The sequence below is a fragment of the Solanum lycopersicum genome, chromosome 3 (assembly GCF_036512215.1).
Source record: "Solanum lycopersicum chromosome 3, SLM_r2.1".
In the NCBI taxonomy this organism is placed as follows: domain Eukaryota; kingdom Viridiplantae; phylum Streptophyta; class Magnoliopsida; order Solanales; family Solanaceae; genus Solanum; species Solanum lycopersicum.
The window spans coordinates 56,843,508-56,858,539 of record NC_090802.1 but is presented as its reverse complement, the minus strand read 5'-3'; the positions used below and the strand labels follow the sequence as shown (position 1 = coordinate 56,858,539).

Below are 15,032 nucleotides of genomic sequence, written 5' to 3'. Positions count from 1 at the left end.
TTTCACATGGTATCAGAGCAGAGTCCGTCACACCTGATGTTAGGGTCCCCCAAAATCAAAATTGCCCACGCACCAGATGCTAAGCACTGGGTGTGAGGTGGGGTGTTATGGGCGTGAGGTGAGGTGTTAAAGAATGACAAAAGTCCCACATCGGTGGTTAATGAGATGTGTGGACTCCTTGTAAAGGCTTGGACAATCCTCCTCCCTTTGAGCTAGCTTTTGGTGGGGTGTGAGTTAGGCCTAAGACCTAATTTCAACATTACCCACGCACCTGATGCTAAGCACTGGACATGAGGTGGAGTGTTAAAGAATAACAAATGTCCCACATCGGTGGTTAATGAGATGGGTGGACTCCTTGTAAGGGTGGTTAATGAGATGGGTGGACTCCTTGTAAGGCTTGGGCAATCCTCCTCCCTTTGAGCTAACTTTTGGGACGTGAGTTAGGCGTAAGACCCAATTTCAACACCTTTCATCAACACCAAGTCAATCAAATGTGCAATTCAACTAGGAATACCAGATATCATTCATATTCATGGCCGAGCCATGACCCTATCTTATTTAGTAAATGCTCTCTATGAACAAATCAAAAGGTCACGATTATGTTTATCGTCTCATGCATGTTCTAGTTTCAAAATGATGACTCTTGTACTCCATTTGCGAATATTCATGGCAATTCTCTCTATGAATACGCTGAGAAGGAATCGACACTGAAAAAATGTAAAAAAGCAATTCCAAGTGTTATTGAGGTTTACCCTTAATCATGATGCATATGTTATTCCTCATTTTCATATTGGCACTGATTTATTTTTTTTAAAACACAAAACAGCGACTTTTTTATAATAAAAAATTCACTAAAACGTTGCCTTAGCAACGATTTTTTTTAATATATAAACATCGCAATTGCAGTGATTTAAAAAATGGATTTTGTAAAAGAATAATCATTTGGTGAAATCTTTACGGAAAATTGTAATAAGATTTTTATTTTGATCAAAAACAAAAAAGAAAAATCAGCAACATTAAATACGACTTTCTTTTAAAATAATTGGCAAGGATATTTTTAAAAAGAAAAATTTACTAGAAGCAATTTGTTTAAATAAAAGAAAAAACTTTTTTTTATAAAAACGCTGATTTTAATTATTTAAAAAAAAAAATCACCGACATCAAATAATTTTAAAAAAAATAATTGACAGCTATATTTAAAAAAAAAGTAGTTTACTTTAAAGAAAAAGAATATGAATAAAATCGCTGGTAGACTAGCGATTTGAGAACTTAATGGCATGAAAATAAAATCGCTCCGTCACTAGAGATTTTGTCCTTTTGATTAAAAAAAAATAATGTACCCCTTTAGAATTTTTAGTTAATTTTTTTACCCTTTACACTTTGCTTGGATCATTGTTACCCATTATATTGTATTGTATCTTTGCTACACCTACAATGTTTGTTTTGATTGTTATTTAAAACGTATTGTACTTTATTGTTAAATTTCGTTGTCACGTAACAATGAAAACCCTTATTTTATGGAACAACCAATTTGGTGTGTTTCCATTGTTACTTAATTTTTTCTTCAATATATCTTTAAATAATATTTCAAAATACTATTTTACCCTTTACCTAAATTATTTAAATCTAATCAAACCTATTATCATAGAATAATTAAAGATATTTAAGTAAATTTGTAAATTACAATACAGTAAAATACAATCTAACCAAACAATTAAAATGTTATTAAACAATAACAAACTATACAATCTAGCCAAACATTATATCCAACATACAATATATTACAATAGAGTACAATACAATACATTATGAAACAATGTGTAACAATGATCCAAACAAAGTGTAAAGCTTTGAACTCTAATAAAATAATATATTCTTTTTCTTTTAGAAAGCATGAAAACAATTAACATGCAAACAATTCATATTTTCTTCATTACTTCATAATATTTACCCCACCCCCACTCCCACCCCCACCCCATCGGTAAATCTTTGGGCATTTCTTTTTTACTATATTTTAAGTACTTTTTGCTAGTTTGACTATGACCAAAAAATTGTGTTACATGTCATAGGTGTTGACACCCAATTTTTGACCCACGTCGGTACAAATTAATTATCGAGCTTCGTGAATTTTTCAAATTATTTAAAGTTAATTAGTTTTACAAATCTTGCGAAAATAAAATATATATATATATATACATATATGTATATACATATATGTATATGTATATTTGTGTATCTTAAGTATTCCTAATTCCCAGGCCCACTCCACCATCAGCCCACTCTTATTCCCAACCCAATTCCTTTCAACCCAATTACACCTCAGGCCCATCTCCCTTTAATTTTAACCCAACCCATCTCCCACTTTAATAACTAAATCCAGCCCAACCCAAACCCCCTAATTTCCTACCCGACCCAGCCCCAAATCTCTTGACCCGCTCCGACCCAGCCCCCTTCTCTCTTCCCCCCTTCCTCACGTCCCTTTTTCCAGAAACAGGTGCAGACGCGAAAAAATTTCAGAACCCACGCGACCCCCACGCTCTCTCCCTCATCTCCCCACGCTCTCTCCTCTCCTTCCCTCTCTCCCGCGTCTCCCCCACGCGAGCTTCCCCTCTCGACAGAAACCCAGAAAAACAGACCAAACTCCCCAGAAATCGCGTCAACAACCCCACGTTCTTCTCCCTTCCCCCCTCCATTTCGCGTGAGCGAGACGTAACGACAGAGACCCATACCCTGCCGCTGTCAAGCAGGTCTGCGAGACGTCTCTGTCGCCCTCGCCAACACGCAATTGCCTTGTGGGTTTGACCCAAATGGATTTCGATTTTGAGTTCAAAAATGGGCGGAAAATCGTATCACCCACCCTCCTAACCCCTTAAATCCGACATTTCTCCCTCTATAAATACCCTCCATTTTCAGTCATCAAGGGGGAGCGATTTTAGGTTGGATTATTTTTGACTGAGATTTTATTTGGCTAGAAATTTTGGTTGGAAGGATTATCGAAAAATCTCCTTTAAGTTTGGCATTGTCTCGATCAAGTCGAAGATACGAAGTTTTTTTTTTCGTGAAACTAAGAATAGATAAGAAGAGAGTTTTAAGGAAGTTCATAAACAGACAGTGAGCTTCGTCAGTTTCTCCTTTCCCTTCCTATTTCGATTCCATTGTTCGGGACTGTCGAGTTGCCCCTTCGCCTGAAGCTGAAGTCTGTTCGCGATCGTGTGGTGGAACGGTCGTTTGCTCGCCATCGTCCCTGTTTCGCTGCACTCGAAGAGGTAAACACCCTTCCACTTGATTTCTCCGTCTTCTCGTTTCCAATGTGATAGATTAAAGATTGAAAATGGTGTCGTGCTGTGTTGGATGTTTGCTGCCGTTGTCGATGTACTGATACTTAGCTACGATTGTTGATTTTTCTCTAGTGATAGTCTGAACTGTTATACATACTATTGTTCATCTGCTGCTATGCTTGTGTTTCCGTCTTTGGTTTCTCCTCATGTTAAGTATTTAATCGTCGTTCGTTAAGTCTCATCTTGTTTCGATGTCGGATGAGAAAGGATGTTCCGTCGTAGGCTTCCTCTGTTGGTTACTTTTTCGCTAACACAGTAATCGGTCTGGCTGTTGATGTACGTTTCATGCTAGAAAATACTTGTCGTCTGTTGTGAATCGTTTTGGCTGGTATATGAACGTTTAGTATAGAGTCTGTGTTGCCGTGAATATAAGAATATCACCTATGCTGGCTGCTCGATTTCAAAACGTATTAAACATTATGATTTCGTGTTATTACGCACGCTGGTCATGAGTTGCTTCTTGTTTTGAGTCTGACTTGGCTAGTTTTGAATTTATCTTGCGTAGAGTGGAGTAGCGTTTAAGTGCTAACTTAATAAAATGTGTATAACATTCAGTAGTCCGCCTTCGGGGCAAACTCTTTTCACCGTTGAGCTATATTATGTTGATTTAGCTTAGGCAATAAATGTTTTCCAGCCACCAATTGTGAATCGCTTTACTGGTCTAATTGGTGCATCTAGTTTCCATTTTGGAGTTGTTATAACCTGCAGAGCTTAATCATAAGTGTTAGCTATTATGTTCCTTGTCATTTTTTGTACAACTTTATAGCAGCGAACTAATCGTGCGCCTTTGCCTCACTTTGTTTATTTGTTTAGTTTCTATTTCCATTTTGCTTTGTTTTGATTGCATGACATAGTTTCAAACATGGACCGATACTAATCTCTTATTGTTCTGTCCTTTCTTTCTATACATGAACTCGGATCGGGTCCCCACGCACCCCATTTCCTCTATTCGCGCTCTCTTGTTGAGCCTCTATTCATATCGCTGTCCCAGAGTCGAGTCATGAAGTTGACGAACATATCCCGAGTTAAAAGAATTTGAAGCAAACCAAAGAGTTGAAGTTGTGGGCCATAGAGAGCCTAAAGTTTATTTTAAAATTTGTATTTTTGGGCATAAGCCCTTGTTGTTCTTTTTTTCATATTTTTTCGTGTTGTATATTTGTATGTTTAGATTAGGACAGGTAAAATGGATTAAAAAACCCAAAAACAGGTGGGTCCAAAACTCGGTCAAGGCGAACAGAACCCGAGTTTGGACCCAAATCTCTCTCTCTCCCTCTCTCTCTCTATCTCTCTTTGCTATTTGTTGACGTTTTTGTTTTAAATGTCGTTAGCTTAGGATTAGAAGAATCCAAACCCCATCAAACGCCTTTTGCTTTATCAAACTCGAAACTAAAAAATCGAAACTTTAAAGGCGTTCGAATTTGAAAGTCACTTAGAATTAAAGTTCGAAAAGTTTTAATGTTAACGGAATCTTAAAACAATAAATGTTTCAAATTTATAAAGTTTTCCTAGATATCTTAAGAAGTTCAAAATTCGCAAGTCTTTAAAACAAAATAGTCAAATAAGTTAATCGTCGGAAAACTGTATTTAACGGAGTGTCTTAGGTGCCTTACACCTTCTTAAGATACTAATAGGAATCTTGAACCCTTAAAATGTTTCAAAACAATTTTTCTGTTTAAGTTGTTTAGAAACGAAGTTTTCTTGATTTTTCTTAAAAATTAAGTGGCGACTCCTAAAAGTCTAAAAACAAACTCTTTTCGAAAATCACCTTTTTCGATAAAACAATAGGCAATGAGTTCTCTTCTATTTTATTTTAAAGTTTAAATTTAAGTTACTTATTTATATTTTAATGTACGTTGAATTAATTATTTATTTAGAGTTTAGTTACGTGATATACATAATTTGAGATTTTGTTCTTTATGATTAAAAAAAATTTTCATCTAGAAGAAAGTCTTGTGCTTCAATTTCTTTATACTGCAGTTTATAACTTGTTTTCAATAGCTATTATATTATCCATCGATTGTTACATTATATTCCAAAGGACTTAGATGATAAAAACAATTGCATATTGTGATTGTTTGCAACACATTGAAAGTACATTAAATTTCATTATTTATTTAGAGTTTAGACATGAATCTAGTTAAAATATTAAATTTTACTATTTTTATTTTAAATTTATCTTAAAGATCATATTTTATACGTATATATACACATGATTTGTTTCTCCGAATTAACTAGTTGGGTCAGCTCCACTCCTGAATATTCGTCCTTTTTCTTTATTTGAGTTAATTTTCATTCTTTTTCTTTCCATTTTTATTTTGGTTTCCAATACGTATCTAGACTCTTTATTCACCAACTTGGAATGCTTTTTTCTTTCTTCCATTTCCATTTTAAAGTGTAAAAGAAGGCAATTCATAACTTTGTTTCCTAATTTTCGGAGCTAGTATATGGTTCATTTCCTCAAATTTACGTGATACACTTTCGCATTTACGTAAAACATTTTCTTTAATAGTCAACCTCTAAAAGAATATTTTTGTTACGCTTTTTAATTTAAAAATAAGTACCGCAAATTATTTGATATAAATCAAAATTTTCACTTTTTCATTTTTTTTTCTAAAATTCTATATTCAGTAAAATAATATCACTACATACCTGAGACGGATGTAGAATGGTAAATAGAAGTTAAAAAACTTGTAATATTTTTTTTTATTTTAAATAAACTGATCTTTTTTCATTTTTAATTAAAATGCATCAGTTGATGGTTATGATAATTTTTACGATAGTTAAAAAACTAAATTATAATTTCTTTTTATTTCTTAAATTTTGTGTTAAGTCAAACTATAGAAACAAATTAAAACGGTATATGAAACCATATATTCTAACTTCTGGCTGCTGTGGCACACATATGGAGTATTCAACTTCATCAACTCCATGGCACACATATAGCCATGGCCGAGCCATGATCCTCTCCGAGCTAATAAACGCTTTCCCTATCAACAAATCAAAATTGATACACCCTTGTTCCTTTTGAAATTGATCATAAATAGATAATTTTATACAGACAAATAATTAAATTCGACAAAAAATGAATAGAAAAAATTACGTATATAATTTCGATACGCGTGAACGAAACAAGAAAAGTGGGACTTTTCCCAACTCAGCTAGTAAAATGATATATTCCTTTACTTTTAGAAAGGATAAAAAACAATTAACATGCAAGAAATTCATATTTTTCTTCATTACTTCAAAATATTATCTTCCCTCACTTACATCTTTGTGCTTTTTTTCTACTGTATTTTAAATACTTTTTTTAGTTTGACTATGACCAAAAAAATTTGTGTTACATGACAATTGAAAAGTTTAACCAATTTATCACCTCGATCAGACTTTTTCTTCTATTTTATTTTTCTAAGCTTAAATTTAATTTATTTATCTTTATATATTTTGATGTACATTGAATTCATTATTTATTAACATAATTTGAGATTTTGTTCTTTATAATAAAAAAAAGTTCTCATCTAAAAGAAAGTGATATTACCCTTACTGCAATAATTTATAACTTGTTTCCTAATTTTGTCCTGGCTTATAGCTATTATATTATTTATCGATTGTTACATTACATTCCTAACTATTTAAATTGTAAAAATAATTGCGTATTGTGATTTTTTGGACAAATTAACGGTGGCCTAAATCTTCTTAGATAAGTATGTATCACAAATAGTTATTTTCCCCATCAGTGTGTTCCTTTCTTAAATTTGCTTTCCTATTTTATTTTTTTAATTATTATTTTTATATTTGAGTGCATCACATATGATCTCTAAGTTAAAATTAAAATAAATAAATAAGAAGTTTAATACTTTAACTTAAGAGTCAAAATCCTAATCTTGTGGTCATGATTCCTCTGTCTTGTACCAGTAGCACAATAACACTTCAATCCTGCTTATAGGTACACTATTAATTATATTTTTTGTCAGTTTTTCAAAATAGATATACATATAAATTAACATATTTTAGCTTTTCTAAGATGCCTTTACACACATGTCATTGTGTCAAAAGTGTTCAAAATATAATTTAATCGTTTTGTAATTACACTATTTATAATGTGATACAATTTTTTGATATATGACGTCCAATTGGACATCCTAACGAGAGTGTAGCTCCGTCCTTGATTAGGTATATAATGATCTCGTAACATTTTAATGTTTTGAATATAATTTTAAAATTGAAACATAGAACAAAGAAAAACCTAGAAAAAGAAAGAAGAAAACGTCCAAGAAAAAAATAAAATAAATAATTGAGAATCATGGATGAAAGAACTCCACACAAATATGTTTGAGACAGATGATTAAACTGATAATAATATCTATAAGTATCAGATATTTGGGAGAGGAATATGGAGATAAAATTAGAAATTTCTTTTCATTTTCGAAAAGTTAGAAGATGTGTTCTCAACAATTCACTAAAATATAGTAAGATTGATATTAATTTTTCTCAAAAAGAAAATTAAAGCACATTCTCTTTTTTACTATTTAAATACAATATAAAATAAATAAATATTAAACAATGTTCCATGTGACTTGTTTAAGGCCTCAAAATGAAACAACGTCCACGTTATTAAAATTTATTCTTTATTATCTTAAATTTCTGGGCAAACTTAATTTAGTTCATTTTTTCCCCTAATGATTAGGACTTGTAAATACAATCATATTTATTAACGAGTAGACTTCATTATAGAGGTTTACATATTTCTCTTTAATAATAATAATAATTAAGCATTTCTCCTCTTGCTCTTATATTATAAAATATAAATATATTATAAAGAAGCAATTCCAACTAAGGAGAATGGCGGGAAGGTGATCATCCATTGACATAGTATTGTTATGGTTGTTGTTACTGGAAAAGAAAAAACGCAACAAGAATAGGCAAAACTATTCTTTTAGTGACTACAAATATAAATATCATCCACTAGAAAAGAGATATGGAGATAAATAATATGGATATTCATATCATCAACGAAAAATGACTAAAACTGTTCCTAAACTATGTGAAATAGACTATTTATACCCGCCGTTACGTAACAATCCAATAGCATACCATAGAAGCCAATGCTCTATCTTATGTTCCCCTGTTTGTGCATTATTCGAAATGTTATTCTTCATCTTCCTATGAGGAACCGGCCTCTTTTATATTTATTTTCCTTTTATTAATGATCCCAAATTCCTAATGCATTAAGTGTATGCAAATTAAAATCTTCTTTAATCATGTTTAAAATTAGGAAGATTAGGTAAAATTAATAAATGTTTTTGTACAATTTTCCAACTGGAAAATTTTGGTCAAAATGTGAAGGATATACCAAGATAACATTTCATATTTTGAAGAAAAAAGCATTAAATACAAATGACTTTCTAATAGATAAATCCAAAGAAATTGATAATTATCACAATACTAACCATATCTTAAGAAATCAAAATTTATGTACAGTGAATCGCCTTAATTCTTATGTTATTTATCTAATTTCTCTTATAAAAAATATAGATTTCTTAGTCACAACATTACACATCTCAAAAGAAAAAATGGCATTGCCTAATAATATTGGAGACGAAACTAATGAAGTCCTTGCTGCTCAAGCACACATAGCGAACCATGTGTTTAATTACATCAATTCTATGTCACTCAAATGTGCAATTCAGCTCGGAATTCCAGATATCATTCATAATCATGGCCGAGCCATGACCCAATCCGATTTAGTGAATGCTCTCCCTATCAACAAATCAAAAGGTCACGATTGTATTTATCGTCTCATGCGTATTCTAATCCATGCTGGCTTCTTTACTCAAGGAGAAGAAGGGTATTTACTTACTCCGACTTCGCGTCTCCTCCTTAAAAACGAGCCGTTGAGTCTAGCCCCGTTCGTTCAAGCACAATTGGATCCAGTTTTGATGGATCCATGGCACTCACTCGGTGAATGGTTCGCGAACGAGGACTCTACCCCATTCGCGACTGCTCATGGTAAGCCATTGTTTGAATATGCAGGGGATGAGCAGAGGCTTAACAATTTATTTAACGAAGCTATGGGATGTGACGCCCGATTGATCATGAGCGTGTTGATTAAAAATGGTAAGGGAGTTTTTGAAGGATTGAAATCGTTGGTGGACGTTGGAGGCGGCATTGGAACTGTGGCAAAAGCCATTTCTAATGCTTTTCCAGAATTGAAATGCTCTGTTTTCGATCTGCCCCATGTGGTTGAAGGCTTGGAAGGTGGCAAAAACTTGACCTATATCGCTGGAGACATGTTTAAGTTTGTTCCTTCGGCCGATGCAATTTTACTAAAGGTACTCGTTCTTAATTTGCTTGCGTCAAAATGAATTGGGTCAGGATAATAGTTTGAATTGCAATTTGACCCGTTATTACCCATTAATTTGATTACAATTTGTTTTTGAATGGGCTACTAAAAGTTATGTTGATTTTAGCTTTTTTTCGATTTGTCTTGTTTACATTTTGAATGAATTTTATGACAAGCAGTGGATATTACATGATTGGAGCGATAAGGATTGTGTTAAGATACTGAAGAAATGCAAAGAAGCAATTCCGAGTAAGGAGAATGGAGGAAAGGTGATTGTGATTGACATTGTGATTGATAATCAGAAAAGAGATAACAAATCATTTGAAACTCAGTTGTTTTCAGACGTACTGATGATGGTTCATGTTTCTGGAAAAGAAAGAAATGAACAAGAATGGGCTAAACTCTTCTCTAATGCTGGATTTAGTGACTACAAAATTAGCCCTATCTTGGGATTAAGGTCTGTTATTGAGGTTTACCCTTGATAATACATAGAGTTGGTCAAATAGAATAATAGCTGGGTGATGCATTTTGAACCTCTATTTTTCTTGCAATTCATTATTATCTTTTATAAAACAAAAATTTAAAATGGCGACTTATACAAATATGAATTTGTATGAATAATATACTAGTTTTTAGCTGATTTCATTAGTGTAAACCAAGTCCAAGAGAGGCCCAAGCCTATATAAGCTCAAAATTCAAACCTTATGTTACATGACTTTTCTCTACTTAGAAAATTGGAAGTCAAGTTTGATTATAGTGAATAATGATTAATGACTATTATTACTCCTACTGCCCACTACGAGACAAAGACAATTAAACCGACCAAATATTTCATTCATCCAATAATAATATTTGTTTAATTTAAAAAATTAAGAAATAATTTACTTTATGTATTTATATTACCTTGCTATTAAATATTACATATTTATTATCTTTATATATTTCTCAAAGCATTAAATTTAATAAAGTCAACGAAAAATGTACAAGTAATATTACCCCTATTGATCGGTTCTTTTACTCTAAAACTTAAGTTTTTTTTGCACCATTTTGACTAAAATTCCCCTAAAAGTAGGTAACTAGTTTTTTTTTCTCACTTTTATTTATCACCTTTTGCTTTTAGAAAGTCAAATTATATAAATTTTAAGATTTATTTTTATTATATTAATATAAGATGAATTGTGGCTTATGATATTTTTTGTATAACTTTTAAATATTTAAATTTAAATTTTAAAATATTTACTAAATTTAATTTAATTTAACATCAAAAATTAATCAAAATGATTCTTAACTAAGAGTGTATCTCCTACCGAATTTAGATTTGAAGACGACACTATTTTAACTTTCAAGTCCAAATCTGAATTGAAATAATACTATTAATTTAGTGGCTATAACAACGTATCCTATCAGGCATCAACTCTAAAGAGGCATATTCTTGTTTTCTTAATTTAAAGAAAAAATTCTTCTTAATTGACCTGGTGATTAATGAGGAAAAAATAGGTAATCCTAATTATACGTGAATTTAATATTATTTTACGCCAGATAGAATATAAGAATACAAATAACGAATCTACAACACAATGTGTGAATTTAGACCCAAATATAAATGATTAAGAGATTTTAATTCTTCAAATCTTATTAAGAAGTTCACTAAATATTCATAAATTTTTGTAGGGTAGGAAACTAGGAATGTAATGATTATATATACTGGTTGAATACAAATATCCTTTTAAATTGAGTAATTTGTATCTAATAGTCTATTTATATTTAATAAATAATTGTATGAAAATAATGTTTGAACCAAATGGCCTCAATAAGTAAAAGTTTTACATTCCTTTTCCACTTTTTATAGGCCCATCATACTTGTATTTTTCAAATAGTCTTTCACCTTTCTCTCAATTAGAGCAAACAACTTGGGCTCCAAAAATATCATAATTTTGCAAATTGTTTCACTTCCCGTAATCTATGCTTAATTATTAGGAAAAATGACAAAAATTTCTCCCTTAACTTCACTTATTATTCTTATTCCCTATTAGTTTTTAAAATATCTAAAAAATTTATTTTTAAGTCAAATGAGGCGGATACAAAATTGTGACAAAAAATGAGGCGGATACAAAATATGACAAAAAATGAAGCGGATACAAAAATATGACAAAGAATGAGGAAGATAAAAAAAATGTGATAAAAAATGAGGCGGATACAAAAATGTGACAAAAAATGAGGCGAATACAAAAATGTGACAAAAATATATAATGTATTCGCCGCCTTTTTATTGTATCAGCCCTATTATGTATCCGTGTTTTTATAAAATTTTAAGAGATTTTGGTCATTAAAAACTATACGAGACAAACGATCATTTAGTCGTAAAAGTATTTTATTTATATTATTTGTCCTAATTATTTATCAACTAAGCATCTTCACTTTTCTGGTGATTGACTAGAATTACAGTTAGCAAGCCACATCGATGTAAAGTGTTTTTTGCTAATTTTTGGGCTATGTGAAGGTTATTTATTATTGTTATGCGTAATTTCAAATTGTATGGAGTAACTAAGAATACTGTGTTTGATATAATACTCAATTTTATTAATATCTCAATACCATCATGCAACCCCACCCCATTACCTACCACATTGAATGTGGTGACTTTCATGATTCTCCCTCAGTACTTTTATTAATAATAATTAAAATATATACTTACTTTATAAGCATATAATCATGATTGGGAATTTGGAATGTACTTCACCTTTTGATTATTAAGTCGTTTAAACTAATCTTTCATATTTAAAAATTGTATGAAAATTCTATATCTAGTAATTTTTCGCATATCAATATGATTCAAAAATATATTTTAAATGTCAAATTAAAATTTATGTAATTTAATTTTTAAAAAATAAAATACAATAAATAAAAACGAACAGAGAAAATAAAACACACGGGGTGTCCTTGCCTATAGAATGAGAGTTCAATGAATCAAGTCAGTTTGTTTCTTTTCCAAATTATGTAAACCCTCCATCGTTAATAAGATTAGCTATAACAGTTAATTGAGAAACACATAATTTATTTATTCTTTTTTTTTTCATTTAAAAGTATATATGATTGGTTTAGGTTCTAATCAAATTTTGAACGTATCAATTTCAGAATTTGTATTCCCCTTTGAAATAATTACTGTCTAGTTTATTTTTATTTTTTTGAAAAGAATACATTAAAAAGTCCTAGTTTGACAATAAACCTAGGACCACCATATTATTATTATAATAAAATGGAAATCCACCTATACCTTGAGAAACATTTCTTTATATTCTTCTCGTGGACCTTTAATTTCCGAATTTTTAACCAAATTAAGCCATTATATAAAACAATTTATCAAAGTAATATATTTTTTTAAAATTTTACAAAACTTGTATAAACGTATTTCATGGTAACATTTTAGGATATATTTTTTTTAAAAAAAAATTAATAGCACTAGGTTGATATACGTTACTGTAAGAAACGTTTTACTCCTAAAACGTTATTTTCAGTAACGTTTTAGGAGTAAAACGTTACTATGAGTAACGTATATCAATCTGACGCCATCAACTTTTAAAAAATAAAATATAACCTAAAATGTTACTGTGGAATACGTTTATACTAGTTTTGTAAAATTTTAGAAAAATATATTATTTTGGTGAATGACTTTATATAATTGCTTAGTTTGGTTAAAACCTCTTAATATCCCCATAAACCCACCCAAAAGGAAAACTTGGAATTCTTTTTTTATAATTATATTTTAGGAGAAAAAAAAAGTCCTCCATTGTATGTTTTTGGACTTTGTATGGTGAGATCTGAAATATAAGTCATTTTCAGTCTTCCGTAGCCTCTTTTACATTTTATTCCTTTCAAACTCTAGCTACTACAAGCTTCTCTTTTCTTCTTCAGTTCAAACGACTAAATTTGACAATTTAAATTTTTTAAGTCAAACACAACTTATTTTAAACACAATCCTTCATTCATTAATGTCATTATTAAACATTGTTAAATCAGGAAAAAGGTTGTAGTATCATGTATAAGATCCATTTATATATATATATATATATATATATATATATATATATATATATTAACGAGGTCCTTCTATAATAGTCATGGCAAAAATAATATTTCGTGATAGCAATCAAGATTAATTTTTTCAAAGTTATAATTTTTTATAATATATTTATTTTTTTTAATAAAAGTATATTTCTACCTATAACAATAGTGGACATCTACTGCACTTACACTTTTTCTAAATTTCTCTTGAAAATTATGCACTATATATTAAGAAAAAGTAATTATTTAATACAAATATATTATTATTGAAAAATTATATTAAATTCTATCCTACACTTTTAAGATAACACTTATTTTAAAGGCATAATACACATTAACATGACTCTTAATTTGGCTTTAGCGAACAACTATGCTTTCCAATTTTGTGTGTGCACAAGTAGACATTTAAACTTGTATATAATTGGACAAGTAGACACACGTATCTTATATGACATAATACATGTATGATATCACGTAAGAGATAAAATTATCATGTAGGATGTCATGTAAGATGAATATGTCTATTTATTAAATTTATACACGTTTAAGTGAAGACCATAGTTATTAGCTGACGCTGAATTTAGGGTTCATGTTTATGTATTATGCCTATTTTAAAATTTTTTCTTCTGCATGTTAGGGGAAGTGATATTAATTTTAGGATGAAAAACAGTGTGATTGATGTTTTAGAAAATTTTGTGAAATGATGTAGGGGCCGATTTCAATTGGTAACCTTTACCCAAAAATATTGCTTCGTAAATTGTAATAAATGCAAAAGATGCTATTTGTTAAATATTCCCAGAGAGGTAGGTGGGTTTCTGACCAATATATAAACCATTGTCTAATGCTTTGTTCATTAAATTTAATAATTACATGACTCCACATATTTTTTTACTTTAATAGAATTCATAATTTTTTACCATATGTTGTTCTACTATAATAAGTAATGTAGTGTTAAAAGTATTTAACAACAAGGGGGTGAATGTAATTACCATTCTGATTATGCGTTCGTCAGAAGTTTAGCAATTTTTGTATGAACTCATATGAAGTTTAGGTGAATAATATAATATTTGATAATCGAAATTTAATAATATAACACGTGATTCAATTATTAGATCTTCTCGAAATAAGTTTAAATATAAAACATTAATAGTAAATAATGTTAAAATATTGTTCAGAAGGAAAAAAGACATTTTTTAAAAACTAACTAAAAAGAAAAATACGGCAACACATAATTGAAAATTTTGGTTCAGTAATTTTAATTTTTGATTTTTAATGTGTTGTCATTTATCATA

The 15,032-nt window shown here is 30.3% G+C and overlaps 1 protein-coding gene across 1 annotated transcript; it reads left to right on the top strand.

The window, feature by feature from the left end:
* The first annotated feature begins 2,920 nt into the window (after window positions 1-2,920).
* LOC101263799 (trans-resveratrol di-O-methyltransferase) lies at window positions 2,921-10,318 on the top strand. Its single transcript, XM_004235287.5, has 2 exons — window positions 2,921-9,667; window positions 9,858-10,318. The coding sequence occupies exons 1-2, from the start codon at window positions 8,633-8,635 to the stop codon at window positions 10,158-10,160; spliced, it is 1,338 nt and encodes a 445-aa protein (XP_004235335.1). The 5' UTR covers window positions 2,921-8,632; the 3' UTR covers window positions 10,161-10,318.
* Window positions 10,319-15,032: the final 4,714 nt, after the last annotated feature.

Bases quoted from the DNA above. Each gene is read 5' to 3' on its own strand.
- LOC101263799 (XM_004235287.5), top strand. From the start codon at position 8,633: ATGTTTTTGTACAATTTTCCAACTGGAAAATTTTGGTCAAAATGTGAA. The intron at 9,668-9,857 runs GTACTCGTTCTT...TATGACAAGCAG, and splicing joins CCGATGCAATTTTACTAAAG to TGGATATTACATGATTGGAG.